This window comes from Terrapene carolina, unplaced genomic scaffold (assembly GCF_002925995.2).
Source record: "Terrapene carolina triunguis isolate 2854851 unplaced genomic scaffold, T_m_triunguis-2.0 Scaffold211, whole genome shotgun sequence".
Taxonomy (NCBI): Eukaryota; Metazoa; Chordata; order Testudines; family Emydidae; genus Terrapene; species Terrapene triunguis.
The window spans coordinates 20,417,772-20,444,804 of record NW_020664562.1 but is presented as its reverse complement, the minus strand read 5'-3'; the positions used below and the strand labels follow the sequence as shown (position 1 = coordinate 20,444,804).

General features: G+C 41.2%; 1 protein-coding gene across 1 annotated transcript in view; it reads right to left on the bottom strand.

The window, feature by feature from the left end:
- The window catches only part of LOC112119086 (dihydropyrimidine dehydrogenase [NADP(+)]), a 601,635-nt gene that overhangs the window by 9,389 nt on the left and 565,213 nt on the right, over positions 1 to 27,033 (bottom strand). Inside the window, exon 21 of the mRNA XM_024217640.3 lies at positions 12,634 to 12,777. Coding sequence (XP_024073408.2) covers positions 12,634 to 12,777 — 144 coding nt within the window. The remainder of the gene's footprint in view (positions 1 to 12,633; positions 12,778 to 27,033) is intronic.

The following is a 27,033-nucleotide window of genomic DNA, read 5'->3' as shown; positions in this document are numbered from 1 at the left end:
TAATGCAGTAGCAGAATTTGTGTGAAGGCATGGGGGAGGGAAGTTTCTGTCAGTGGTTGCTAAGTCAACCACCATATCTGCACACAGAAGGAAAAGGAAAGTGCAGATGCATCTCTTTCCCAGTGCCAAATTACTCAACTGCCTTGTCTGTAACAACACCTCAACGCCTGCTTAAGTGCTTCAACTGTTCTTTGCCAACAGTTGAGACCTTCAGCTCCCACTTGACAACAATTACAGGGTATTAGTGCCTTTTCAGCATAAAAATATGGCACACTGAATATTTGAAGATAGCATAAATATGAATAGAAATTAATTTTCATATGTATTTTCATATTTAACTTAGAAAAAAGAATGTGGGTGTGCATTTTCCAGGTTGCTACTGAATTCAGTTTTGGAATCTTTCGGAGACCAAGGAATCTGATTGCAAAATTCAGATCCATGCTTGCTAAAGAGTACATATGCACTTGTTTGTATTATACCTGTCACAGTTTAAAATATGTGTCCTAGTGTCATCAATTGGTCTATCGCAATATTAGATACTATGTGATCTCTTCATTGACTAATAGATGCAAAATCCTCCATTGTGTGTCATGAATCCACATGGTGTCTCTGTATACTAAAGTTTACATCTTCATTTTAGAGTTTGCTGAAATTGTATAAAACCAGTGTATCATATAAGTGATGCAGCTTTCCATTGACTGCTCATGGTCTTTAAGTATCTGCATAGGAAGATTTCTGCTAGGAGAAGGCTCTAGCAGACAAAGGTATAGCAAGATTCAGTGGCTGGAAGCTGAAGCTAGACAAATTCAAACTAGAAATAGGGTGCACATTTTTTACAGTGTGCGTGATTAACCTGGACCAATTTACCTAGGGATGTGGTGGATTCTTCTAACACGGGAAGTCTTTAAATCAAGATTGGATATCTATCTGAAAGCAATGCTCTAGATCAAGAATCATTTATGGACTTGATGCAAGAACTACTTTGTGTAATTTTATGGGCTGTGTTATGCAGCAGGTCAGATTAGATGATCATAATGGTCCCTTCTGGCCTTAAACTCTATGAATGGAGAGTCTTAGGAACACTAGGCATTCCCATAAGTATATGGAATAAATTAAGCTTAAGGAATCTTCCCCAGAGATGACAATTAAAAAATGGGGTGTGTTGTGCTAAGTTTTTGAACTTTTAGCAAACTCCCATGCTGCTTCTTACAGCACACATGAATACACCTGTGTGGGAATTTAGCATCTCAAATATGGAAGGGGGAAATGTTTACCACAATATGCTGTGTCAAACATATACACATTACAAACTGTAAAGAGTCATTGCTGTGGCTCCAAAATATTGTGAAAATGATTTTTTATACTGTTGGACAGTTCTTTTTTTTATTAGTGCCATCTTTAGAGCAAGATCTTTGTCTTTATTTAATGGTAAAGTGTCATGTATATTTAGATGAGTAAAGAAACACTGATAGTACTTACATGATGTTTTACAGGTGCAATGTCTCAAAATACCTCAGAGCTTCTTGCTTGGATCAAAAAGTAAATGTTTGGAAAAAAACAGTACAGCAAAAAATAGCTGGCTTTTTTGTTTAAAGTGCAGTTACACACCAAAAAAATTATTCTCTAAAATGGCATCAAGGGGTTCCATGTTTATAGTCTCTCAATGGCCTACAGATTAAATTTTCACAGTTTACAGTATGATGATGTTTTTGCTAATTACCAGCCCTGAAAACACAAGGCAGGTTCTGAAAGTCAAGCTGTGTTCTTTCTTGCTTGTGCATTACCACCAGCAATAAAATCCTGCAAACTAAATTCTGTCCTTAATTATACCTATATGCAATCCCATTGGTTTTGAATTCTTCCCTCAGTTTTACCTGTGCAGCTCTGCTCTCATCAATAGGGATGCACAGGTATAACTGAGAGCAGAATTTGGTCCGGCAACTGCAATTAATTAGCAATTCGGTTGCTTAGAAGTGAATCAGAGTAAAATCCATTAACTATTGACTCACTGGTGCTAACAAGAGTAAAAAAAAGTTAAAACTCATTTTGTCATGAAAGTAAATAGATATGATTTTGAATACACACAAGGAGCAGTTCTTTTGAGTAAGATGGCGTTGGTTTTACACAGTGACTTTTATTACTATAACTGCATTTTAAATGGTAACTTGTAAAGTATTTTTCATTAACCATATTAGCAAAGCTGTATTTTAAAATAAAATTCACAGTTCATGCTTGGTTTACTGTTGGGTTTGCTGTCTCTTTTTGTAGCTTGTTTCACACAGATAACATTGTAAAACACAATGTGTCCAAGAGATGAGGGACATACATTAAAAGGAATCCTTTTATTACAGGACAGTGCACAATACTAGTATTATGTCTCCTAGATGAAATCCAAAGAGAGCACGTACGTCTGTGGTCTTATTGTTTATTTGCAGATCTAAATAGCCATTTTGGCATATTACACAATGAATGAAAGGTTCATCAGCTAGATACTTTGAGCACTCACAAGTCAACAGCAACAGAGAGTAGGGGGACACAGAGTAAAAGTCTGGAGTATATAATGTGGAAGACTGGTGGGCGCTAAATTAGTATCGGCGAAAAATAAAGCCTATTCTATGACAAGGCTGAACAGGTTCTCAAATCTGTGAGAGCATGATGGTGATGATGAAGTAAACACTGAAGAAAATGATTCAACATCAAGCAATAACTATATTCATAATGCATTCTTATGTTTATATAGCAATGTTTATCCGGAGGGATCTCAAATAAGTTATTTATTTCTGTATAGACATTTGTATAGTTCTCATGATCATAGCATTTGAGTGCTTTACAACCTATACAACCATAGATTGTAAAAAGAATCAGTGACTCCAGGGGAGTTCCGCTATTAGGGAGTAATTAAAGAGAATAAGTACATTGCTGAGAAGCTAAATGATTTGCATTGGTCTTCTCCACAGAAGTTGCTGGGGAGATACCTACTCCTGATAATGAAAGTGAATTGTCGCCAGAGACAGAGGTATAAAAAGAGAAGCTGGAACAAACTGATAAATGAAAGAGGAACTGGACACTAGGACCTCAAGGCTATACCTGAGAGTTCTGATGGGTGAGCTTGAGAAGTGGCTGAGCTGCTAACAAAAATATGCAATCTCATGAAAATCAGCCAATAGACTGAAAGATAGCAAATGTTGCACCTGTCTTTTCAAAAAGGACTGCTCTGTGATTTACAAACCTGTAAGTTTTACTTTGGTAAAGCAAGTCAACTGATTGATATGTTAACTAGATATAGAATTAAAACAAACAAACAAAAAAGCCAACAACTTAGAATGATATGATGGACACAAGACAATATGGTTTGCTAAAGGAAAATTGTGCTTCTTGAATCTATTAGAATTCCTTGAGCATGCCAACAAAAGTAGTGAATAAAGGAGAAGCCGTCGGCAACTTTTATTTGGACTTCCAGAAAGTCTGTTTTAGATACTAATATGGAAAATACAGAGTCCTGGCTTAGAATCTTGCTAAAAGGCAGAAAATAAAGAGTGGGAATAAAATGATCAATTTTCAAAATGATAAAAGGACTGGTGGTGTTTAATATGTTTAGCAGTGCTCTGGAAAAGAGGATGAACACTGAGTTGGCAAAATTTGCATTGCTTTTAGATTAGACAATATTACAGAAGCCCTGAAAGACTTCAGATTTACTTTACAAAACTAGGTGAATGGGCATCATGATGGCAGGTGACATTCAATGTTGGCAAAAGCTAATAATGCACATCAGAATGAATACTCTGAACTACTTATGCCATTTGAGATGATATAACTTAACTAAAGCTACTCAGGAAAATGAGTTGGGCATCAATGTAGACAGCTTAATGAAAACCTCTGTTCAGTATGTCATGGTGCTCAAAAAAAGAGCAAAATGTTAGGATACATAGAGAATAGAAAAGAAGAAAACATAACCAATATTACAATTATACCACTGTAGAAATCAATAGTATACAAAGCCCTAGAACAACCTGTTTAGTTCCAGTAATCCTATCTTTAAAAAGTTATGTTAAAAACAGAGTAGATTCAGAAACAGAAAATGAAAGGCATTATGGCCATGGAAAAAGGAGGAGCAGTGAAAGAGATGTACAAAATAATGAAATGTATAAATCAGCCAAATCAGTACATGGACGATCAATGACATTGAAAGAGAACAAAATAGAAAATCGATCAAATACGTTTTAAATACACAATTTACCTCTGGAACTCATTGCAACAAGATATTATTGAAATCAGTGCCTTTGTAGGATTCAGAAAAGGATTAGACATAAGATGGATAATGAGAACATCCAGAGTTACATTTGTTTAAGAAGGGAGATAAATCATCATTCTTTAGGGCATAGGTCTGATAAGGAAGGGTTAGAAAGAAACTTCACTTGGCAATCTGTTCCATAATAGTCCATTATGGTTTTTCTTGCATCTTTCTTTGAAGCATCTGGACTAGTCACTGTTGAAGACAGGATACCGGACTAGATGAACCACTGGTCTGATCCAGTATGCCTATTTTTTTGGCCCTCATTTTCTCTCTTTGTGTAGGTATGTAGGAATCACTTCATCCACTAATATAACACAGCCATCTCTGGGTGCTGTTAAGCACACAACCACACTGCACAATGTTTTGAGTCAGGAGATGAATATCACATCAAATTTAAACTAGGGGGATAGCTCAGTGGTTTGAGCATTGGCTTGCTAAACACAGGATTGTGAATTCAATCCTTGAGGGGGGCCATTTAGGGATCTGGGGCAAAAATCTGTCTGGGGATTGGTCCTGCTTTGAGCAGGGGGTTGGACTAGATGACCTCCTGAGGTCCCTTCCAACCCTGATATTCTATGTGGGTGCAAAAAGGGGAATTTGGCAAATTGTAAATATTCCATATTAGAATTTTGGCCAAGAAATGAGAAAATATCACCAGTACTTTTACATGGGATCTTTTAATGACCACATTCGTTTTTTAGTCACAGCAGCACAGTGTCTGAACACCATTCTGGAGCACTGGTTCAATACCAGAAGAAAGGAAAGAATATCATTACTGAATCATATATGGCTGCCTGCAGCACCCTGGGTGCAGATAGTGGGCCTCCTATCCACTTATTGATCTAACTCAAACTTGCTTAGATTGTGAGATGAACTGAGATGCCTTTTTCAGGTGTTATAGTAGGGATGGGGGTCATCATGGACAACAGCATGAGAGGAGATGCAGAGAAGTCACTGCTTTGATCTTTGTTGGAACAAATATGTGGAGACATAGACTCAAAGTCCTGTAAACCATGTTTGAAGAACAAGAAATCACTATGAAGCAAAAATCATAACATCACGTATAGTTTCCCCTGAAATACTAATAGTTGTGTGCTCATGATGAGGTAGAGATGGCAGATGAAGAAATTGAACGTATGGTTGAAAACTAGTTCAAACAAGAATGATGTAGGTTTGTGGGGCATAATGGTCTGTGCTAGTTGAGAGAATAAATAAATCTGTGTCAGAGAATTTAAATTAGTGGACAGGGTAATCTATACGGAGAGGCTAGTAGCAGAAAGAAGGGACATGCTAAATAAACAGATAGGTGGCTGGAAAGGAAACATGTACGTGAGCACGTAGAAACAATTAATCCTGTTACGGCTGGCCAGTATAAACATAGTTTTTAAAGGAGGACAGACTCTAAGGCCTGGTCTACACTACGAGTTTAGGTCGACTTTAGCAGCGTTAAATCGACTTAAGCCTGGACACGTTTACACTACGAAGCCCTTTCTGTCGACTTAAAGGGCCCTTTAAACCGGTTTCCTAACACCACCTCGACAAGGGGATTAGCGATAAAATCGACCTTAGGGGGTCGGAATTGGGCTAGTGTGGACGGAATTCGACATTACTGGCCTCCGGGAGCTATCCCACAGTGCTTCATTGTGACCGCTCTGGACAGCACTCTCATCTCAGATGCACTGGCCAGGTAGACAGGAAAAGCCCCGCGAACGTTTGAATTTCATTTCCTGTTTGCTCAGCGTGGAGAGCACAGGTGACCATGCAGAGCCCATCAGCACAGGTAACCGTGATGGAGTCCCAGTCCCAGTCCCAGGATCGCAGAAGAGCTCCAGCCTGGACCGAACGGGAGGTACAGGATCTGATCGCCATCTGGGGAGATGAAGCAGTGCTCGCCGAACTCCGAAACAGTAAAAGAAACGGCAAAACATTAGAAAAGATCTCCAAGGCCATGAAGGACAGAGGCCATAACAGGGACGCGCGGCAGTGCCGCGTGAAAATTAAGGAGCTAAGGCAAGCCTACCACAAAGTCAGAGACGCAAACGGAAGGTCCGGGGCAGAGCCGCAAACATGCCGCTACTACGCGGAGCTGCATGCCATTCTAGGGGGTGCAGCCACCACTAGCCCAAGCGTGTTCTATGAGTCCCTCTCTGCAAACGGGGAAGCGGGTTCGGCGGACGAGGAAGATGAGGATGGAGAGAACATAGATAGCTCACAGCAGCAAGGAAGCGGAGAAACCAGTTACCCCAACAGCCAGGATATGTTTGTCACCCTGGACCTGGAAACAGTAACCCCCGAACTGACCCAAGACCCTGAGGGCACACAGGGGACCTCTGGTGAGTGTACCTTTGTAAATATTACACATGGTTTAAAAACAAGCGTGTTTAATGATTAATGATTAATTTGCCCTGGCAATCGCGGCCAGTACAGCTACTGGAAAAGTCTGTTAACGTGTATGGGGATGGAGCGGAAATCCTCCAGGGACATCTCTAGAAAGCTCTCCTTCATGTAATCCCAAAGCCTTTGCAAAAGGTTTCTGGGGAGGGCTGCCTTATCCCGTCCGCCATGGTAGGACACTTTACCACGCCAGGCCAGTAGCACGTAGTCTGGAATCATTGCATAACAAAGCATGGCAGCGTATGGTCCCGGTGTTTGCTGGCATGCAGACAACATCCATTCCTTATCACTCTTTGTTATCCTCAGGAGAGTGATATCATTCACGGTCACCTGGTTAAAATGGGGCAATTTTATTAAGGGGACATTCAGAGGTGCCCCTTCCTGGTCTGCTGAACAGAAATATTCCCCGCTGTTAACCACGCGGTGGGGGGGAGGGTTGAAGTGACCATCCCAGAGAATTGGGTGTGAGGGGGAGGGGAGTTAGTTGGGTTTGTGCTGCATGTTAAACCTGAAATCGCAGCCCCTCCTTTTACATTGCAAACCCATTTTAAATGGCACGGGTGCTTGGTATGGGAAATGAGGGCAGAACTGTTTGAAACCATCCCCACATGTTAAGAAGGTTAAAAAAGCCCAAAGACTATATGTCTTACCATGGCTGCCTGCAAGCTGAAATCTGTGTCCTGGCACTGCGTGAGTGATCTCTCACACCAAACCAGGAGACTCTCAATATAAGAGGAAAAATGCGACCTTGTAACGAAAGCACATGTGCTGTGTGATGTTGTGAACAGCAAAATCTAACGTGAAAGAGTCTACCCATTGTTCTCTAAAATGTATCTTTTTTAACAACCTCTCCCTTCTCCACCAGCTGCAAATCTTACTCCTTCGCAGAGGCTAGTGAATATTCGAAGAAGGAAGCGAAGGACGCGTGACGAAATGTTTACTGAACTTCAGACTGCCTCCCACGCTGACAGAGCACAGCTGAATGCGTGGAGGCAGTCAATGACTGATTTTAAAAAAGCCCAATATGAGCGAGAGGAGAGGTGGCGTGCTGAAGAGGAGAAGTTGCGTGCTGAAACGCGGGCTGAAGAGGAGAGGTGGCGTCAACTTGTAATCAGAAAGCAAGAGTCGATGCTCCGGCTGCTGGAGCATCAAAGTGATATGCTCCTGCGTATGGTTGAGCTGCAGGAAAGGCAGCAGGAGCAGAGACCGCCGCTACAGCCCCTCTGTAACCAGCAGCCATCCTCCCCAAGTCCCATTGCCTCCTCACCCAGACGCCCAAGAACACGGTGGGGGGGCCTTCGGCCACCCACTCACTCCACCCTAGATGATTTCCATAGCAATAAGTTTTAAAGTTTTAAATTGGAGTGTGTCCTTTTCCTTCCCTCCTCCCCCACCCATCCCGGGCTACCTTTCCAATTATCCCCCTAGTTGTGTGCTGAATTAATAAAGAATGCATGAATGTGAAGCAACAATGACTTTATTGCCTCTGCAAGTGGTGCTCGAAGGGGGGAGGGTAGTAGGGGAGGGTGGGGTGGTTGGTTTGCAGGGAAGTAGAGTTAACAGGGTGGTGGGGGAGGGGCAGAGGGTTCATCAAGGAGCAACAAACAGAAGTTTCACTCCGTAGCCTGGCCAGTCACAAAACTGGTTTTCAACGCTTCTCTGATGCGCACCGCGCCCTGCTGTGCTCCTCTAACCGCCCTGGTGTCTGGCTGCGCGTAATCAGCGGCCAGGCGATTTGCCTCAACCTCCCACCCCGCCATAAATGTCTCCCCCTTACTTTCACATATATTGTGGAGCGCACAGCAAGTAGCAATAACAATGGGGAGATTCTTTTCGTTAAGGTCTGAGCGAGTCAGTAAGCTGCGCCAGCGCGCTTTTAAACGGCCAAATGCACATTCCACCACCATTCGGCACTTGCTCAGCCTGTAGTTGAACAGGTCCTGACTGCTGTCCAGGCTGCCTGTGTATGGCTTCATGAGCCATGGCATTAAGGGGTAGGCTGGGTCCCCAAGGATCACGATAGGCATTTCAACATCCCCAACTGTTATTTTCTGGTCTGGGAAGAAAGTCCCTTCCTCCAGCTTTCGAAACAGAAGAGACTGCCTGAAGACGCGAGCATCATGTACTCTTCCCGGCCAGCCCACGTTGATGTCGGTGAAACGTCCCTTGTGATCCACCAGGGCTTGCAGCAGCATTGAAAAGTACCCCTTGCGGTTTATGTAGTCGGTGGCTTGGTGCGCCGGTGCCAAGATAGGGATATGGGTTCCGTCTATCGCCCCACCACAGTTTGGGAATCCCATTGCAGCAAAGCCATCCACTATGGTCTGCACGTTTCCCAGAGTCACTACCCTTGATATCACCAGGTCTCTCATTGCCCTGGCAACTTGGATCACAGCAGCCCCCACAGTAGATTTGCCCACTCCAAATTGATTCCCGACTGACCGGTAGCTGTCTGGCGTTGCAAGCTTCCACAGGGCTATCGCCACTCGCTTCTCCACTGTGAGGGCTGCTCTCATCCTGGTATTCTGGCGCTTCAGGGCAGGGGAAAGCAAGTCACAAAGTTCCATGAAAGTGCCCTTACGCATGCGAAAGTTTCGCAGCCACTGGGCATCGTCCCAGACCTGCAACACGATGCGGTCCCACCACTCTGTGCTTGTTTCCCGGGCCCAGAATCGGCGGTCCACGGCATGAACCTGCCCCAGTAACACCAAGATTTCCACATTGCTGGGGCCTGTGCCTTGTGAGAGGTCCATGTCAATTTCCTCATCACTATCGTCGCCGCGCTGCAATCGCCTCCTCCTCAGCTGGTCCTGGTTTGGCTTTGGCATGTCCAGGAGGCTCTGCATGTTTTCCAGGACAATGCGCGTGGTGTTCATAGTGCTCAGAATTGCCGCGGTGATCTGAGCGGGCTCCATGATCCCAGTGCTGGCTATGGCGTCTGGTCTGAAAAAAAGCGCGAAAGTAGTATCTGACGGACCAGGGGAAGAAGGGAGGGAGGGAGAGAGGGAGGGAGGGGCGAGTGACACCGCGTACAGGTACAGGGAATTAAAATCAAGAAAGGTGGGTTTGCATCAGGGAGAAACACAAACAACTGTCACACAGAATGCCCCCCCCCCCAAAGATTGAACTCAAAAGCCTGGGTTTAGCAGGAGGGAGGGGGGAAGCAAATGAATGGAGAATAAATCTATTTTTTACATCTTAAGACGACGGTGCAGCATGACTGATAGCCCTTGGCATTTTCTGGGTGCTTGGCAGCAAATACTGGGCGCTTGGCAGTAAGCCTTCAGGTCTACTGCACAATATGATGCCCACTGCAGTATGACAACGATGGATACCAGTCGTAATATACTATCTTCTGCCCAAAAGGCAAGGGGTTGCTGCTGTGTAGCAATGTTGCCCCATCCTGCGAATAATACATCTGATAACCATCATCATCAAGGCAAGGGGGCTGGTGCAATGCAGCCCCACGGCTGCCAGCCCCATGTCTGCCAGCACCCAGATAGCCCTCGGCCTCTTCTGGGTGCTTAGCAGACAATATTGGGCACTTGGCAGAAAATAGCATACTACGACTGATAACCATCATTGTCTGCCCGGGTGCCCATGATCGACAGCCACTGCAGTACGATGACGACGGTTACCAGTCGTAATATACCATCTTCTACCAAAAGGCAAGGGGCTGGTGCAATGCAGCCCTACGGCTGCCAGCCCCACAGCTGCCAGCACCCAGATCGCCAATGAAGGCTATCAGTCATGCTGCACCGTCTACCGCCAAAAGGCAGTAAGCTGCTGCTGCTGTTTAGCAATGCAGTCCCACGTTTGCCGGCACCCGGAAGAGATATGGTGACGGTGAGCTGAGCTGAGCGGGCTCAATGCTTGGCGTGGTATGTTGTCTGCACAGGTAACCCAGGTAAAAAGGCGCGAATCTATTGTCTGCCGTTGCTGTGACGGCGGGGGAGGGGCCTGACGCAATGTACCCAGAACCCCTCGCGGCACTGCTTTGCATCATCCGGGCATTGCGATCTCAACCCATAATTCCAATGGGCGCCGGAGGCTCCGGGAACTGTGGGATAGGTACCATAGTGCAATGCGCCGGAAGTCGACGCTAGCCTCGGTACTGTGGACGCGGTCCGCCGACTTCATGCACTTAGAGCATTTTAGGTGGGGACACACACAATCGGCTGCATACAACCGGTTTCTATAAAACCGGCTTCTATAAATCCGACCTAATTCTGTAGTGTAGACATAGTCTAAGTCTTAGCTTCAGTGGGAGTTTTACCTAACTAAGAACAGTAGCTCTGGACCTTTTCTGCAGTACAATCCTTTCAACCTACTTCCTGGTCCTACAGTTTTCTTCTATTTTTTATTGCTAATTACTGAGTTTGTCTTTCTATTTCTTCCTCAGATTTTTGTTCACACATCCAAACATTTCCCTCTTTGTTCTTTTCCCTGTCTCTTTTTATGTCTGTCCTTTCTCGCCTACTAAACTTCCTTTTATCCCATGTGGTTTATTTACTTCTGGTGAGTTTTAGGTTTATCTGTAGTAGAAGTTGTCTCATTGAAAATGCAGGGGTTTTTTTTTTTCTTCATTGCATCAGTACTTTCCCTACAAACAGAATTAAACTGTAAAACCTCTGAGGGTCAAACAGTCTTTAACCTTTTTTTTTTTTTTTTTTAAAGTTCTCTCTATTCTTTGGGACTTTTCATATACATAAGGGAAAGAAGATCAGCCCCTTAGAATAAAAATTGATTGCACTATCAGCATGATGTACACCAAAAAAATGAAACCAAAAAAGAAGTGGAGGTCAATAGAGCAGTGCAACCTGTTTGACACAAGCTGCAGAAATGTTCAAAATTATCTTAGTTTTGACTTCTATCTGTGTTGGCAAACTCTGAACATTATGTGTATTTGCAAACTTTCTGCAAAAGCTTTTCCTTCTCTCTGCATAGCTATAAATTTTATTAAATCACCGTTTGTGTTGTATTTCAAGTTCAAGCGTCATTTGTTGGGTTAGTTCACAGAGACGAGGTCACATGATGAAAGTCACATGGTATTTCGCCTTTGTCCTTGATTGACTGAAATTCTTCTATGTGATCAGGAGGGTTAGCAGAAGTCATTTTCATTTTGTATCATAGAAGGAGGATGCACTTATTTGAACTGATCGAGATAGATTTTTTTTTCTTTTTTAGCCCTTGGGTCTGTCTGAGTGTAATATGAAGTGGCCTTAGAACACTTATCTTCTATAATTTCCCTACTGGAATTATTGGCTACTGTGTCATTATTATGGTGGGGAAGGAGCAGGGAGAGCTTGGGTATATAGGAATGAATGTTAGGTTGTGATATATGAGACCTGAGAGTTGAGGCTTTATTTTGACTCTATCACTGAGTCACTCTGTGACTTAGGAGAAATCAGAGAAATCACTTGGGCCAAAATTTTCAAGTTTTAGGTATCCAACTTGAAAACCGAGGTCCTGATTTTCACACATGCTGAGCACCTGCTATTTCTATTGAAATCAGTGAGAGATGTGAGCACTTAGCACCTCTAAATATCAAGATCTAGGTGCCTCAAATTGAGCAGCCAAAAATGGATGCATCGAGAATTAATGGAGACTTTTGAACATTTTTACCTTACATTTATTATTCAAAATACCATCTTCTCCCCATATGCACCTTTATTGTTCTGCCCAGATGCCTGTTGAATTTGACAAGTGTCATTAGGGAGAAGAACACACACTTCTACAGGTAAAACACAAATCTTTTCCCACCCACTTTGTTTAAAAGCTCTGAGAGCCTGCATAGAAAATTGGTTGCCTTTTTCTTGGCACTCTATTTAACGTTGTATAACAAGCTTACAAACACAATAACCAACTCAACAGCCAATAATAATTGTTTGCATCAGCTGTGTGGTGGCTGTTCACTATTAAATATATTTATTTAATTCTTTTACCTTGACTGCTGGAATGGGCTTCTTGGGAATAAAATGCTTTTTCTCAGGCAGTACAACAGTTGTGGTTTGCTGCTTCAGTTTAATCTTGTTTTCGGCTATTATCTTTTTGCGCTGCTCAAGGTAAGGTCCAAAACTAGGCAGTTTCTAAATTGAAAACCAGAAAATATACTATTTAGCAAGTATATAAAACACATAAATGAATATTAACAAAGGGCCAAGGCCTTGCTGAGCATTGATTCATTTCTTATTCAGGAAGACTCCCATTGAAGTTGATGGGATTCTTACTAAGAAATGAATAAAACTGAGACATAACTTCAAGATCTGACCTCAAAACAATAACAGAGTTTGAATATTAAAATCATAATACACGGTAACAAAAAATGGCTGCATTGCAGACAGCATTCAACAAACTCCTATCCTCCTATGGTGTATTTGTATTGTACATAATAAATATTGATCACCTTCTATAAATAATTCAAACTCAACTTTATTCTTACAGTACATGGAAAGATATGTATTATATATTATGTAATCATAAAAGTAAATAAAGATCAGCTTAAGAAACTCCACCATTGTTCAATAATACACCCACTATGATATCTATTATACCAACTGTAGTTTTAAAGCTACATGGATGTGCCCATTGACTTTATAAAGCACACACATCCTTGTGATATGATGCCTCAAAGTTATCTGGGCCTGTTGAAGTACTGCTAACAAGTGCCACGTGAACACTAAGATGATTTAATTTTATTCATTTCATAATTCTACCTCTATTCAAAGTCCTCACTCTCTTTTAGATCTTTTAATGTCTGGGCTTGCTTAGACAAATATTGCTGCTGGAAGACATCTTTAAATGCCAAAATGTTCTGTCTCAGCTAACAACATAGAACTGCTGGTTCAAGTTTCAAAAGATTACTAGAGACTCTCTCACCCACAGTCATTTGTCTAGATGGTGGAGATTTGGAAAACTACTGCTTACTAAATCCTCATGACCTAGTAAGTTGCTGTGAATTAAAAGTGACTGAAAAACCTGGTTCCTACTTATGAAATAGAATGAGCCCTGGGAAAACTAGTTTTTTTTTAATTATCTGAGAGCATTTAAATGGAGTGAATAAACTAAGCTCAGAGTCTAGTCTAAGTGCAATTATATTACTGTAATTAGTAGCAGGAGATAAATATCCTAGATTGTTATCGTGAGCATTAATTTATTGTAATAATTTTAGCACGTCAAGCATGTCCAACTGGAAACAATGTCATCACAATAAATTTAAAGGGACAATGTTAACATGACTTTTTAAAATAAATTCTTAAAAAACATTCCAGGCTCTGATGCAGTACCTTTCTGGAAGTATCCGCTGAATAGTTTTAAAATACTTTAATTAAAAATAATATTAATAGTTATTCTATTCCTCTGCTGATATTTACATGGAAAAGTTCCTCACCAGTAATTATTTCCACACAGGAGTCCCACTTTTGGGGTGTCAGCTTCCTCGCGTGACAAAGGGTGGATCTCCCTCAGTTGTTTGTTTTTTGGCACTCTGAGTCTACTAACTGGGAGTCTGGCATAAGTGTATTTTCTGTTCTCCTGGAACCTTCTCATTTCTCAAGTGTGCTGGAAGCAACAGTCCTCTTAAAGATCCCAGTTATGTAAATGACATGTATGCAATCTCCAGAATTCAGGAGATGGAGATCATCTCAAGAATGGAAATAAACTTAGGCTTGACAGCCCCCACAAAACAGAAACTCTAACTTTGAGGGGAAATGGGTGAAGGAGTGAAAAACATGTGTGGTAGCTTCAAAGAAGCAGAATTATAGTTAAGTAATTTCCCTTTCTTTACAGATGCCAAAAACACAGGAGTCCCATTTATGGAGAGTAAAAAGATTGAGGAATGTCTCACAATTAACTTGTAAAAACTTCTGCAAGCAGAAGTAAGAACAGAACTAGTATTTACTCCTGGGGGAATTCTGCACCAAAAATTAAAAATTCTGAAAATTCTATTAGTCAAAATAACACTATATAATCACCCCAGTTTCAATTATTTTGGTAATTTATTTCAAAATACCCGTCAGCAAGTATGATAACAATACAGACACACACAAAAATCTCCCCAGGAGTTGAGGGTTAAAGAAACAACAACCCAGTTCCTGTTTCTCTGCCCCCTCCACCACAGGGCCCAGTCATGCCTCTCTCCCCCACCCCCACCCCAGACACTCACACCCCTGCCCCCGCCACAATCCAGCCGCTGCTCCCCCCAAGCCCAGACACTCACACTTCCTACCCGCCTAAGCCCAGTGTGGGGCCCTCCCTGGCCCAGACACTCACCCCCCCCCCCCCCCCCCCCACCCCCCGGGGACCGAGGGGGAAACCACCCGAAGCCGGGGCCGGGCTTGCACGGAATTTTCTGCATGCCGCCCTCTCCTTCCTTCAGGGAATGCTGGCAACTGCAGCTGCCAGGAACCTTCCATCTCCTCCTCCCCGTTCCCCCCAGTAGTGTGTCCTACTTGTGAGCTGGGCTCTGCCGGGTCCAGTGGTCCCTAGTAGCAGCCAGCAGCTCTGCAGCCCATTTCTGTGGGGAAAAAAGGGAAATTCTGCGTGCACAACATTAATTACTGCAAAATTCTAAATACCAAAGTAAAATAAGGCCTGTTCAGAAAAGAGACAATAGATAATGTTGGGGAAGGGAGAGTTTACATCCTTCCCATCTAAACAATTGACTCCAAAGCTCACGGAAAGATCCCCTATTCTTAGCAATGAACATGTGGCTGTTTTTAAATTGAAAAGACCCAAGGCTGATACCATAGCCTCAGTACTGCAAATGATGACAGAAACTTTTCTTGCAGGATTGTCAAGGTGTATCAGCTAGAAAAGTACATCTCTGGCCTTCAAATATTTTTGAAACAGTCTTGTGCTGGCTTCTGATTAGTTTCCAGAAGGAATTTAAGGCATTGGTTTTGACCTCTATAAATGATGTAATACCTGTGTAACTGAGAACCTGCCTCTCCCCTGTATACCACTGATGCAATGGTGGTGCTGAAGCTAAAACCTCATGAATTAAAAGCGAAGGGGACTAATGAGACAGCATTTTTGGGAAGAGCTCTTGATTCTTCCTTTGTATAGTTAGGGAATGAATTTGCTGACTTTTAGGGCATGTTGTAAGTCTAATTTATTTTGTCAGGTTTTTAGTGAAGTGGCAGGCTTGGGGATGGATATTTTTGTTCTGATGATGGAGGGCTGCTAAAATCGGATAATCTTTGGGGAATTGGGGGCGGGGGAGATGATGAGCAAATCTTTGTGTTGTGGATCCTGAACTTTTACTTTTGCATATTTTTTAGAGTTGACAAGCTCCAAAGGCTTACAGACAGGACCTGTGAGAATAAATTTTAAAATATGAAGTATAAATATATAAAATATAAATTTTGTTAAAAAGTGGAAAGTCCATAGTTTGTGTTATGAATTAAGGGTGCAAATTAGAGAAGTGTGAATTATTGAGGCAAAAGCCTTTCTTCATCAAAGAAACGCACACATCAGTTTTGCCATGGAAAGTTTCAAACATTTCAATTTACATAGTTGCTGGGTAGAATGGATAGAGGCCATTTTGAAATGGGTCGAATTTCACTCGTGCCATGAGGATGTATCTGCTGCTGTGTTAAATATTAAAAGGAAAAACTGATCATTTCAGTTTAGGGCCTATGGTAACTCACAACAGACAAACCAAATTTTATCAAACTTGATTTTTTTTTCCAGTCAGCCAGAGACAATTTCCATCTGAAAAGATTACTTTTGCTAATATTCTGAGAGAGTAAAATTAGTATTTCTTTAACTATACATAACACCTGACTGCGTAGCTCAGGAAGGGGTTTATAGAGGGCTTCTCTTGCAAATAGTGTACAGACAGTCAGAAAGGTGATAAGACTGCTGATCTTTCAGTGCTTTCATTTCAGACAGCTTGGCTTGGAATGCTATGTGAGGCAGTATGCAATTTTTTATTGAACTGAAGTATCAGATATGCTAAAAATGGAGTTGTTGAATTAGCTACTGGAAAGCTGGATATTTAAGATGGTGGTTTCATTAAATGCTGTCACTTCACTTAGAGGGGAGATTTTGAAAAGCACACAAGGTTTTTAGGAACACAAGTCTCATTGAAAGCACATTTACTTGGTCTTGTGCTCCTAAATCCCTTGGGTGCTTTTGAAATCTCTCCCAAGATTTCTTGAATATATGTTTTGAGACATTTTTTTAAATTCCAAAGTTAAAATGTAACTAAACTCCCTACAGATCAGGATATTTTTTACATTAATACCTGCACAGAAAAAAAGATTCAGTGTGAATATTTGAATTGTTTCATGGATGTGCAATCACTAGACTTCACAGATCAGTTAGAACATATTGCTGCCTCTGTAGATAGTTTACTTCTGCTGTTGCGGGTATCAGCAGTGGGGGAAAGGGGGTGACAAAAAAGGACAGTAGAAGGTATTTAAAATCTCAGTTCATTATTTTCATACCGTAAGATTGCAACTGCCATACAAAACAAGGCGCTGGAAGTATCATGCTGTATATTTTTAAAGAAAGGAAAAACTTCTGGCTAAAGACTTCCAAAAGCTGCATTGTAACTGATGAACTGTACAAGTCTCTAGCAGCATTGTGATTTTTGTTTCAGTAGTTTCTGTAGGGATTCATCATTGATGAATTTGTTCTCACCAGAGAAGCGAAATCCTGCTCATTTAAAGATAACCGTATCTCCCACTAAAACTGTCTCTATCCAGATATAAAAAGCATTACACTGCCAATAGAGAACTGACAACATAATGAATCAAAATGAAACCTTAAGCCAGCAAAGCTTTAAGGCGAATAAGTTTGTTTTGATTATAATGTATTCATGGCTCAATCTAAAGGTAATCGAGCATATTATGAACTAGAAAAGGTGCCAGTTCCCTAATAATAAAAGGCAGTGAGTAGCTTACATTTTAAATGGCCATAATGTTGACAGGAGAAGTAGCAAATAGCCTAAATGGAGAGGAGGCACCATGATCTAGTGGACAGCGCACTGGACCGAGAGTCAGAAGATCCAGATTTTATTCCCAACTCTGCCAGTGACCCACTGCGTAACCTTGGGCCAGGGCCGGCTCCAGGCACCAGCGAAGGAAGCAGGTGCCTGGGGCGGCCAATAGAAAGGGGCGGCATGTCCGGGTCTTTGGCGGCAGCTCAAGTGCTCCGTTTTAGTCTTCGGCGGCAATTTGGTGGTGGGTCCCTTCACTCCCTCTCTTCCTCTTCGGTGGCAGCTCAATCAGGTTTTTCTTTTTTTTTGTTTTTTTTCTTTGCCACTTGGGGCGGCAAAAAATCTGTAGCCGGCTCTGCCTTGGGCAAATCATTTCGCCTCTCTGTGCTTCTATCTCATGTCTTGTCTGTTTAGATTATAAACTCATGAAGGCTGGAACTGTCTCTTGCTATGTGCATGTACAATACCTAGTACAAGTGTGCCTTGAGTTCAGCTGGGACCTCTAGGCGCCATTATGATACAAATAAAAATAACCACATTTTAAAGAACGGTGCTGTATCTGGTATATTTGTATCTTACTCATATTTTCTTAATATAAAAAGAACACTGAAAAATAATTATTTTCATAAATAGGATTCTAATAGGGAACAATAGAGGAAAGACCTCAAATTTATATAAGCAGTCTGTAAACATCTGGTGATTTAGGGGGAGGAGGGGTCAGTAACAGCTCTTTACAAAACCTTTTTCCATCATGACTGAAGACATTTTCCATGTCAGACATAACTTCATTTATCCAATTTCCATTACATGTGGGTCTTGCTCTTAGATATGCAGGCACATAGCCATTCATTTTGTAAATTCACCCTGTGCACTCATAAGTTCTAAATGATTTTACATGATACCTGGTAATGCATCTCCATGTATCTGGAAGCAGAATTGAAGTCAAATTGTCTTATTTAGTATATTTTATATTTTTTTCAAGTGTACACATTACTGCTGCATATAGAAAAACTGGTGAGAGAGAGCATGACAACCAAAGAAATAAAAGCATGACATCTGCTGAAATGCTAGAATAGCAGAAACAGTCCACATGGTTTTAAAGAGAAAAATGTATGGGAGTGGTAGTGACAACTACAGGAACACGGTCCCCCATACTTTGCAATTACATCGCTATGCAAATGGCTATATAAATCTTCTCTCTGTAAAGTCGCCACATAAATCACTGGCAGCGCTCTATAAATCAACCAAAATGCTGCCTTCTCTGGTTCTTGAGTTTCTCTCCCTGCCAATTTGCTTTTCTGCCTGCCTGTTGCTTTGTTGAGTGCTTTCCCTCACTGAGCCCTCTCCAACTGCTCCCACAATGCAGTCCTTGAAAGGACAGAATGGGAAGCAGAGAAGGGAAATTCTGCTTCCTCCATGAGAGCTGCAAGGAAAACACAGATGGCCAGCACACCTGGCCACCTTCTTACAGGTAGGGGTTCAACTGATCTTGACTGCACTGGCTCCACAAACACCTATCTTACCTGTGGACCTGTAAAAGAGCAGGGTTTCCCCCCTGTGATTTTTAGCAGGTCTGCAACTGTGAAGCTTCCGCCTGGCTTTGGGAGCTTAGCGAGATAGGCAGCTGGGGGAGAGAAAGTTAAGCAAGTTGGAGATATGGAGATTCTTGACCAGATAGGGCAGCTTTGGAGAGAGGGTTACTGTAGGACCAGGAGTTAGGAAAGGCTGTGGGCAAATAAACTTGGAGCAGAAGGGCAGGCAGCCATGGGAGCCATTAAAATTTTAACTAGATAGGCAGCTGTCCCCTCCCGGGGATTCATTAAAATGTAAATCAGGTTTGCGTGGATCACAGCACAAAGATTTTAAGATTGTCTGTCTCCCACTTGATCGTGTGGAAAACTTTGTACGCTAGAGGCACAAATTGTTCCCAGTGAATCTGGTTTCCGTTTTATTGTTTCCTCCAGCTGCTTTTGAAAACCTCCTAGGCTGTTTTCTTCAAGGCAATGCGCATTTAAGATGGCTGCATAAATCTAGAGTCCTTACCACATGATTTAAGTCTAACATGTTGTATAGTACTCTGGACCTTGACGATAATTAAGGCTGCATAATATTTTCCATTCTAACCCCATTTCCAGACTCTCCTAACTTTCAAAAACATTTGCCCTTCATGGTAAAATTTTTCCTGGCTTGATGTCTGCCTTAAGATGATTTCCCTCCCTCCTCCCTGGAAAATGTGAGAAAAGTGGTTGCATTATTTCCAAGAAGGAAGAACATGAAAACAGACACGTTTCCCAGCATAAAAACAGCTTTATGATGTTTTTGGAAAAAGCTGTTAAGCCAAAAGAGCTATGGGTAGAAAGTTGTAATTTGTCACAGGAAAAGTCGTCATTGAGGCAAAGTGTCTTTGAGAGTTCTAGTGAAAAGTGGTTTTGTTGGGTCTGAGTTCTGAGCCTTTGAAAATGACATATTGTGCACACACAGAACATTTTGCAGGGACTTTTCTTGCTAAGCTCATAAAGTGCACAACTAATGAACACCAAATATCAATGACAATGGAAGAAATGAAACTGATTAATACTAATTCTTATTCTTTTGGATTAGATTCTCTTAAAAGCCGTGGCCCTTTTGTCTGGCAGTGGAGAAGGACCATCAACTGGCTGAATTACCCCAGCTGGGGACTCCCACAGAATAGAGGTGTCATCCACCTGGTATAAGAGTTTGTGTAGGGTCAGCAGAGCCAGCTCACACAAGCCATCCCTGGCCTCAATAAACATAGGAAATGTGCAGCAGGCAAGTCAAGGAGGCATGGCAGGAGCATCTTCAGCAATCTCCAACTGATAGACAGCTCCTTGGAGCAACAGTCAGGTGCTTTAGACTAGATCCCCAAAGCTGCTCTAAGCAATGTCCAGACCAGGACCAGCATAGTGCTGCAAACAGCTCCTTTGTAAGCTCCTTACCCCTACGTTGCCAAGCAGTATTGGGCAGAGCAGAAAATGTGTCCCTTTGAATTCAGCAATTCACACACTCTCATTGTTCTATTTCTCTCCGCTGAATCTTCATTTAGACTACTCTCCTCATGGAGGAAGAAATTACTTTCAAAATAAAAGACAGAAGAAAAGGCATTCTGAAATTCTGTACAGAGTATTTTGCCTTTTAGTTATTTTGTTATTCTTTGAGTTTTCTCTTTGTACTTTTGTTTTATCTGCTTTGTCATCATTCCTTTCCAAATACTATACAACTGCTCCTCAAATGCTTGTTTCTTGTAACTCTATTCTCTAAACTTTGTGTGGATACCATTTTGTCTGTTCTCTAAGCCATGTTTATCAAAAGCAGGTGAGCTCACCCCCTATCCGCTACAATTCTGAAACCTGGATACAAGACTAAATGCCACTTTAGTATTTATTTTAGGAAAGCACATTACCATGGTCTCATGATGATGTATATAGCACCACTTTTGTGCATGGATGCTAAAACTGCTATTTTAAATAACTGCATACGATTATTCTCTTTTATTCCATTTTTCAATCACTGCCAGCATTTTCTCCATGAGTTAGACATCACTAGCAAGTTATTCTCACTGTTGTGACACAGCTATTTTGTTTTTACACCACTTTATATTGAGAAAAGTGAAAGATTTTAGGATTCCTGGTTGCTGTAGTGCAGCAAAATCTTTATGTTCCACAGCATAAAGTTTCTCTAGCATGAAATATTCATTAGACAAAAAAAGGAGTTAACATAGCAAACTTCTGTGCTTACAATCAAAAGCTTTAATAACATGGATGCAAAAGTATTACCTTCAAGGGGGGTGGGGGGTAGGAGGAGGAGAAGATAAAGATTTGAGCACATTACTGTGCTACTTCATGAACATCTGGCAGTCTGTCATTTAATAGACAACAACATCTTCTCTAAACAGAAGAGACTTGAATTCATCAGGGATTCCTGTAGTACAGTATGTGCTTAACTTAAGTACCTGCTTTCTGTGATTTCCATAGATTATCATATTCATGACACTGTGGAGTGAAAGCATTCTTCTCACTCTCTAACCAGAACATGAAAAAGAAATTAAAATATTGGCAGGCACTTTGTCTCTAGTTTGTTGGACATGTAAGAAAAGGACTCTCCACCCATTTATGCTAATGAAATTCTGTCAGCTAAGCAGCATTATAACAAAGATGACAGCAGAATGTCTATTAATAAATACCTGACAGGCTAGCAAACACAACTGTATTCAAGTGGTTTCTTTCAATAAACACAGATCAATTGTGCTTTAGAATTGGGAAAGCTTTGTGTAAATACCAGTTTATCATTTATTTGTACCTAAAAAAAAAAAAAAAAAAAACCATTAACCCCGTGTTCAAATTTTTTTTGGATGGGATACATACTACACCTATGCACACATGGCTTGTGTGCTGGTGATATTGATGTGATAAACTGCACTGCCAAATGAAAAACAATAATTACTATACACTTTTGACTGCCCTACCTGCCACCCTGGCCATTAATCCTGATGTTCAGATACCACAGTGATGGACGCCCTTATAAAACCAACCACTGTCATGGCTTTAACCTTCCCTTTCTGAGGCAAATTTACTGAGAAGATGGTAGTTTACTAACTCCAGCAGCACCTAATATCTGTGAGTATTCTGGGCCCTTTCCAAACAGGCTTCAGACTAATTACAGTATGGAAGTGGTAAATCAGAGTAAAAGTATCTTTATGTCTATTGGCAAGACACACATCCATGCTGATACTGCCAGATCTATTTGGAGCACTGTCAATCATGAAATTTCCTTGTCTGGGCCCACAATAACTGGGATCCAGTAGATTTGGTTAGCTGGTAGGAGTTTTAGTTTCCCCTGAAGGGGGATCGCGAGAACATATTACTATAGAGATTCCAGAAGAATGGACTCCTGTAAGGCTCAATGCTGGCACTAACTTTATTTAATGTGTTCACCAATGACCTACTGAACATTATCTCTGGGCAGTTCATGTACGCCAATGATAGTTAATATAGAGCTCTGTAATCTGACCCAAATCCAGCGGGACATGATTATGTGTCACAATTGGATCGGATCGGAAAATAACCCTACCCTCTTGGGCTCAGGTTGGGCCGCCTCTGGTGACCTTTTCCTGCCCTTCAGTTGATGCGGCAGCAGCCTAGCCCCAAATCTTTCCCAAGATCTGCATATGGGGAGGGGTTAGGAAGTCATCCATATGTACAATCTCACTGTGGCTGCACAAAGTGGGGGCGAGTTGACTTTGATACATCATAATGCCCTGTCCCTGGATCCATGAAGCGCACACTGTACAATCATGAAGCTCTGTGAAAGCAGGACTGGGGGGGACCAGTCTCTTCCCCCAGAAATCTAAGAATCCATACAAAAGTTAATACAATTTCAAAATGTATTAACTTTTGCATGGAGCTCCTCCTACAGCAGAAACCTTGTCAGTACAGATCCACCAGAACCATTCTGTCAAGGGAGCAAGAGGACTGAGGCAGTGGAGAGCATCTATATAGATGTCCCTGGGCCTCTGGCAGACCCCGTGAAATCCCCAGGTTCTGAGGGCCATTCCATATGGCTTTGACTACACTAGGCAAAGAATCCATGGCTGGCTGGAGTATCAGGAACAGTTGGACTATTGCTGAACATAGTATAGCTACAAATATAGCTAGTGACAATCTATGTTCAGTGACAGATATGTTCCCTGGTGTAGATAAGACTTGTATGTGGTTGAGGGGGCGTGTACCACTTCAACTTTAAAGAACAATCTGGGGGAAACTCCACAAGGGGACCATGGCATCGTTTCCTCCTCCCTGAATGTGACCAAACCACCACAGCACATCTAGAATTAAACTCCATTTTTTCCTGGTAGATTATATAACTCTCTCTAAATATATATATAATATAATACTAATAGACTATTTAAATGCAAACCATTGCTAATAATTCCTAAGTAAACCTTCTTCCACTTCAGAATCATTGTAATCCATCTCTTATGCTGGATAAACTGCCGTACTTATCCTGCTTACTGCACAGGCTATAATGCTTCTCCTTATTCATCTCTCATACACAGTAATCCTTCTACCTCTACTTTACAGATTTCTAATTTAAATGTAAAATATTCACTGCAGACAAAAGAGTCCTAGTGTAAACAACAACTCTTATGGTTAAGACTGAGGCGCTTACCATTGTCTTTTAAAGTCTTTAAAGTACAAATAGACAATATGGTGATTTTAATCATCAGTTGATTATCTGACCTCATCTACATTTTATGCTAACAGTCGTGCAGAAATAAGCCCTGAGAATGACATTTAGCGGCGAGTCCAATAGTCTGTATTCAGTCAGAAATCCCACTGAAGTCAGTGGGAGCAGAATTGAGAGAAGACAGTGAACATTTTCCCATGATTTTTGTTGTTGTTGTTTCACGTGGGCAATTTTATGCCCCTCAAAAATTGATTTCCTGGGAAAATTGACATAATTGGCTATTTTGATAGTTTATATAAAATATGAACTGTTGAAGCAATCATTTGCTTGATTTCTGCAATTTTTTTGCTAGGAAATATCTTTATTTGAACTAAAATGACCAATTTTTTAGCAAAACAAAAAAAATAAGAAGAATAAACCGTTTAGTGAAATAAGCACATTTTCAAGTTCATTACAAATTTTGAAAAAAACCCTCAGATTTTTTGCCTTTCATTGAACATTTATTTCATACATCTCCAAATGGGAGTTTACGTGAAGAGAGTACTGGGTCGGGACAGCAGAATTTGGCCTTCTGTTTTTTATTATTTATATTGCAGTAGCACCTAGGACCCCCAGTCATGGACCTTGACCCCACTCTAACAGACACTCTACACACACAGAACAAAAAGGCTGACTATTCCTTCATTCTATTGCACAGATTAAAGCTGTGACTTTCTTCACAGCTGACGTGTGAATCATTGGATACCAACAGTAATGCTTCCAACATCTTCAATTTTGTCTAAATAAAAGTTATTGGGCTAAAGGCTGCACTGACTGATACCCTATACAAGCATAATAAAGTCACTGAGCCTGATTCTGATCACAATTATATCCCATTTATCCTGGTCTAAAATAGTTGAGTTCAGTAAAACATCCTTGATTTACACCAAGAGGAGAATCAGGCCCCTTTACTTCACTGGGGTTGCACACAATGTCTGTTATTGCAAAGTCTGGCAATTATCTTCAGACCATCTGACCGTATTCTGGAATACAATAAAATACCCTGATATAAGACAATTGTGTGTCAGTTTAGGTCTTGTATGTCATTCTACACTTTTTCTAAAAAAAAGTACATGGTGGTACTAATCACAGTTCAGAATGGCCTGCCCCCTCCAGCAATTTATGGGGAAAGAAGCAGCTTAACCCAACCCTGGGTTCAAAGAACAAATGGATAGTGTTTTTATAATAAAGCTGACTTATTGTGGAATTCAAACTTCCAAATGTGGTTGAACATGAATAAATACAGTGGTCAGTCAGGACAAATTATTCAGTTTAATTATTTTGCATTATTAATTACGAATACCAGAAAAAATATTCTTTTCAGTATTTTGTAATTGTCGAAGGTGCTTAGATCCATTTTAAAATAGTATATATTATAAACAAACCTAGTTAATGCATGATTTTACTTTCTTTTTTTAAGTACTTTAGAATATCGTATGTGCAATTTCAGCTAAATGTTGAGGAGATTTATTCATTGTTAAACATTCATTTTTGTTTGGTGTATAAGGGGAAAGGGTAATTCATTTAACAGATTTATTCATATAAGGATTCCCTAATAAATCCTGCATGAGAGTCAAATGCATTGGTGCAACAGCACATTAATTTTGTTAACAGATAAATTATTGCTTATTCATTTTAAAACTGAGTGTGGTTTATTTGTACATTAGTAGCTATTGCAACACCAAATACATGCTTTTTAGGCTTATTCTAAATAAACCAGATAGTCATTTTTATTGACAATCCAATTTAGGTTATGTGTCAGTCTTTTATTATAAATCCCTAGTTTTTGAGGGATTATACATTTGCGCGGGGGGGAGGGAGGGAGAAGCCAATTCCAGGATAAAGTTTAAAGAACTGCTTTGCCTCATATGGAACTTTCACTACTCGCACACTGTGGGATGAATGTGGGCCATGAAAGACAATGAAGAGATTTAATTTGTTTTCACTGTATTCTGCCATGGGGGGCATATTCCATACCTCCTTAATGGATTTAGAGGAGAAATGAAGGCTAGGAAGGGATCTCGAGAAGTTAATCAAATTCAGCTCCCTGCTGTGGCAGGACCAAGTAAACCTAGACCATCTGACAGCTGTTTGTCCAACCTAATCTTAAAAACCTCCAGTGATGGGAATTCCACAACTTCCCTTGGAAGCCTTTTCCAGAGTTTAACTACCCTTATAGTTAGAAAGTTTTTTCCTAATATCTAACCTGAATTTCCCTTGCTGCAGATGAAGCCCATTAAATCTTGTCCTACCTTCAGTGGCCATGGAGAATAATAGATCACAATTCTCTTTATAACAGCCCTTAAAATGTGTGAAGACTGTTAGCAGATGCCTCCTCAGTCTTCTTTTCTCAGTCGTTTTAACATTTCCTCATAGGTCAGGTTTTCTAAACCTTTTATTATTTTTGTTGCTCTCTCCAATTTGTCCACACAGTACTCCAGCTGAGGCCTCGTTTGTCCTCCTCTGGACAAGAGAGTCTTAGTCTGGATAAAAGAAGACTAAGGGGGGACATGCGAACAGTTTTCAAGTACATAAAAGGTCGTTACAAGGAGGAAGGAGAAAAATTGTTCTCTTTAACCTCTGAGGATAGGACAAGAAGCAATGGGCTTAAATTGCAGCAAGGGCAGTTTAGGTTGGCCATTAGGAAAAACTTCCTAACTGACAGGGTGGTTAAGCACTGGAATAAATTGCCTAGGAAGTTTGTAGAATCTCCATCAATGGAGATTTTTAAGAGTAAATTACACTAACACTTGTCAGGGATGATCTAGATAATACCTAGTCCTGCCTTGAGTGCCAGAGACTGGACTACAAGACTTCTCAAGGTCCCTTCCAGTCCTACGATTCTATTATTCTCTGCTTGTAGGAGAAACCATTTGATTAGCTTGGTGTGCATCTGCAGAACGTAATGAGGGAATAGCTGAGGAAAGTAGTTTTGCATTTAGTTCTGACAGTAGGGTATGTATAACCATTTTTATCTCTTGTGGGCATGAATTCTATAATCTGGGTCCAACTCCTGAGAACCTTGTATACTCTCTGAATGCAAATATAAAGGGATAACCAGCTGGTGCTTGTGACTCGCTGCAAACAGTTCTCTTTTAGGTCATACTGCATTTTGTTTGCTATAAAACTGCACACAAAATGCCATCTTGATTCATTT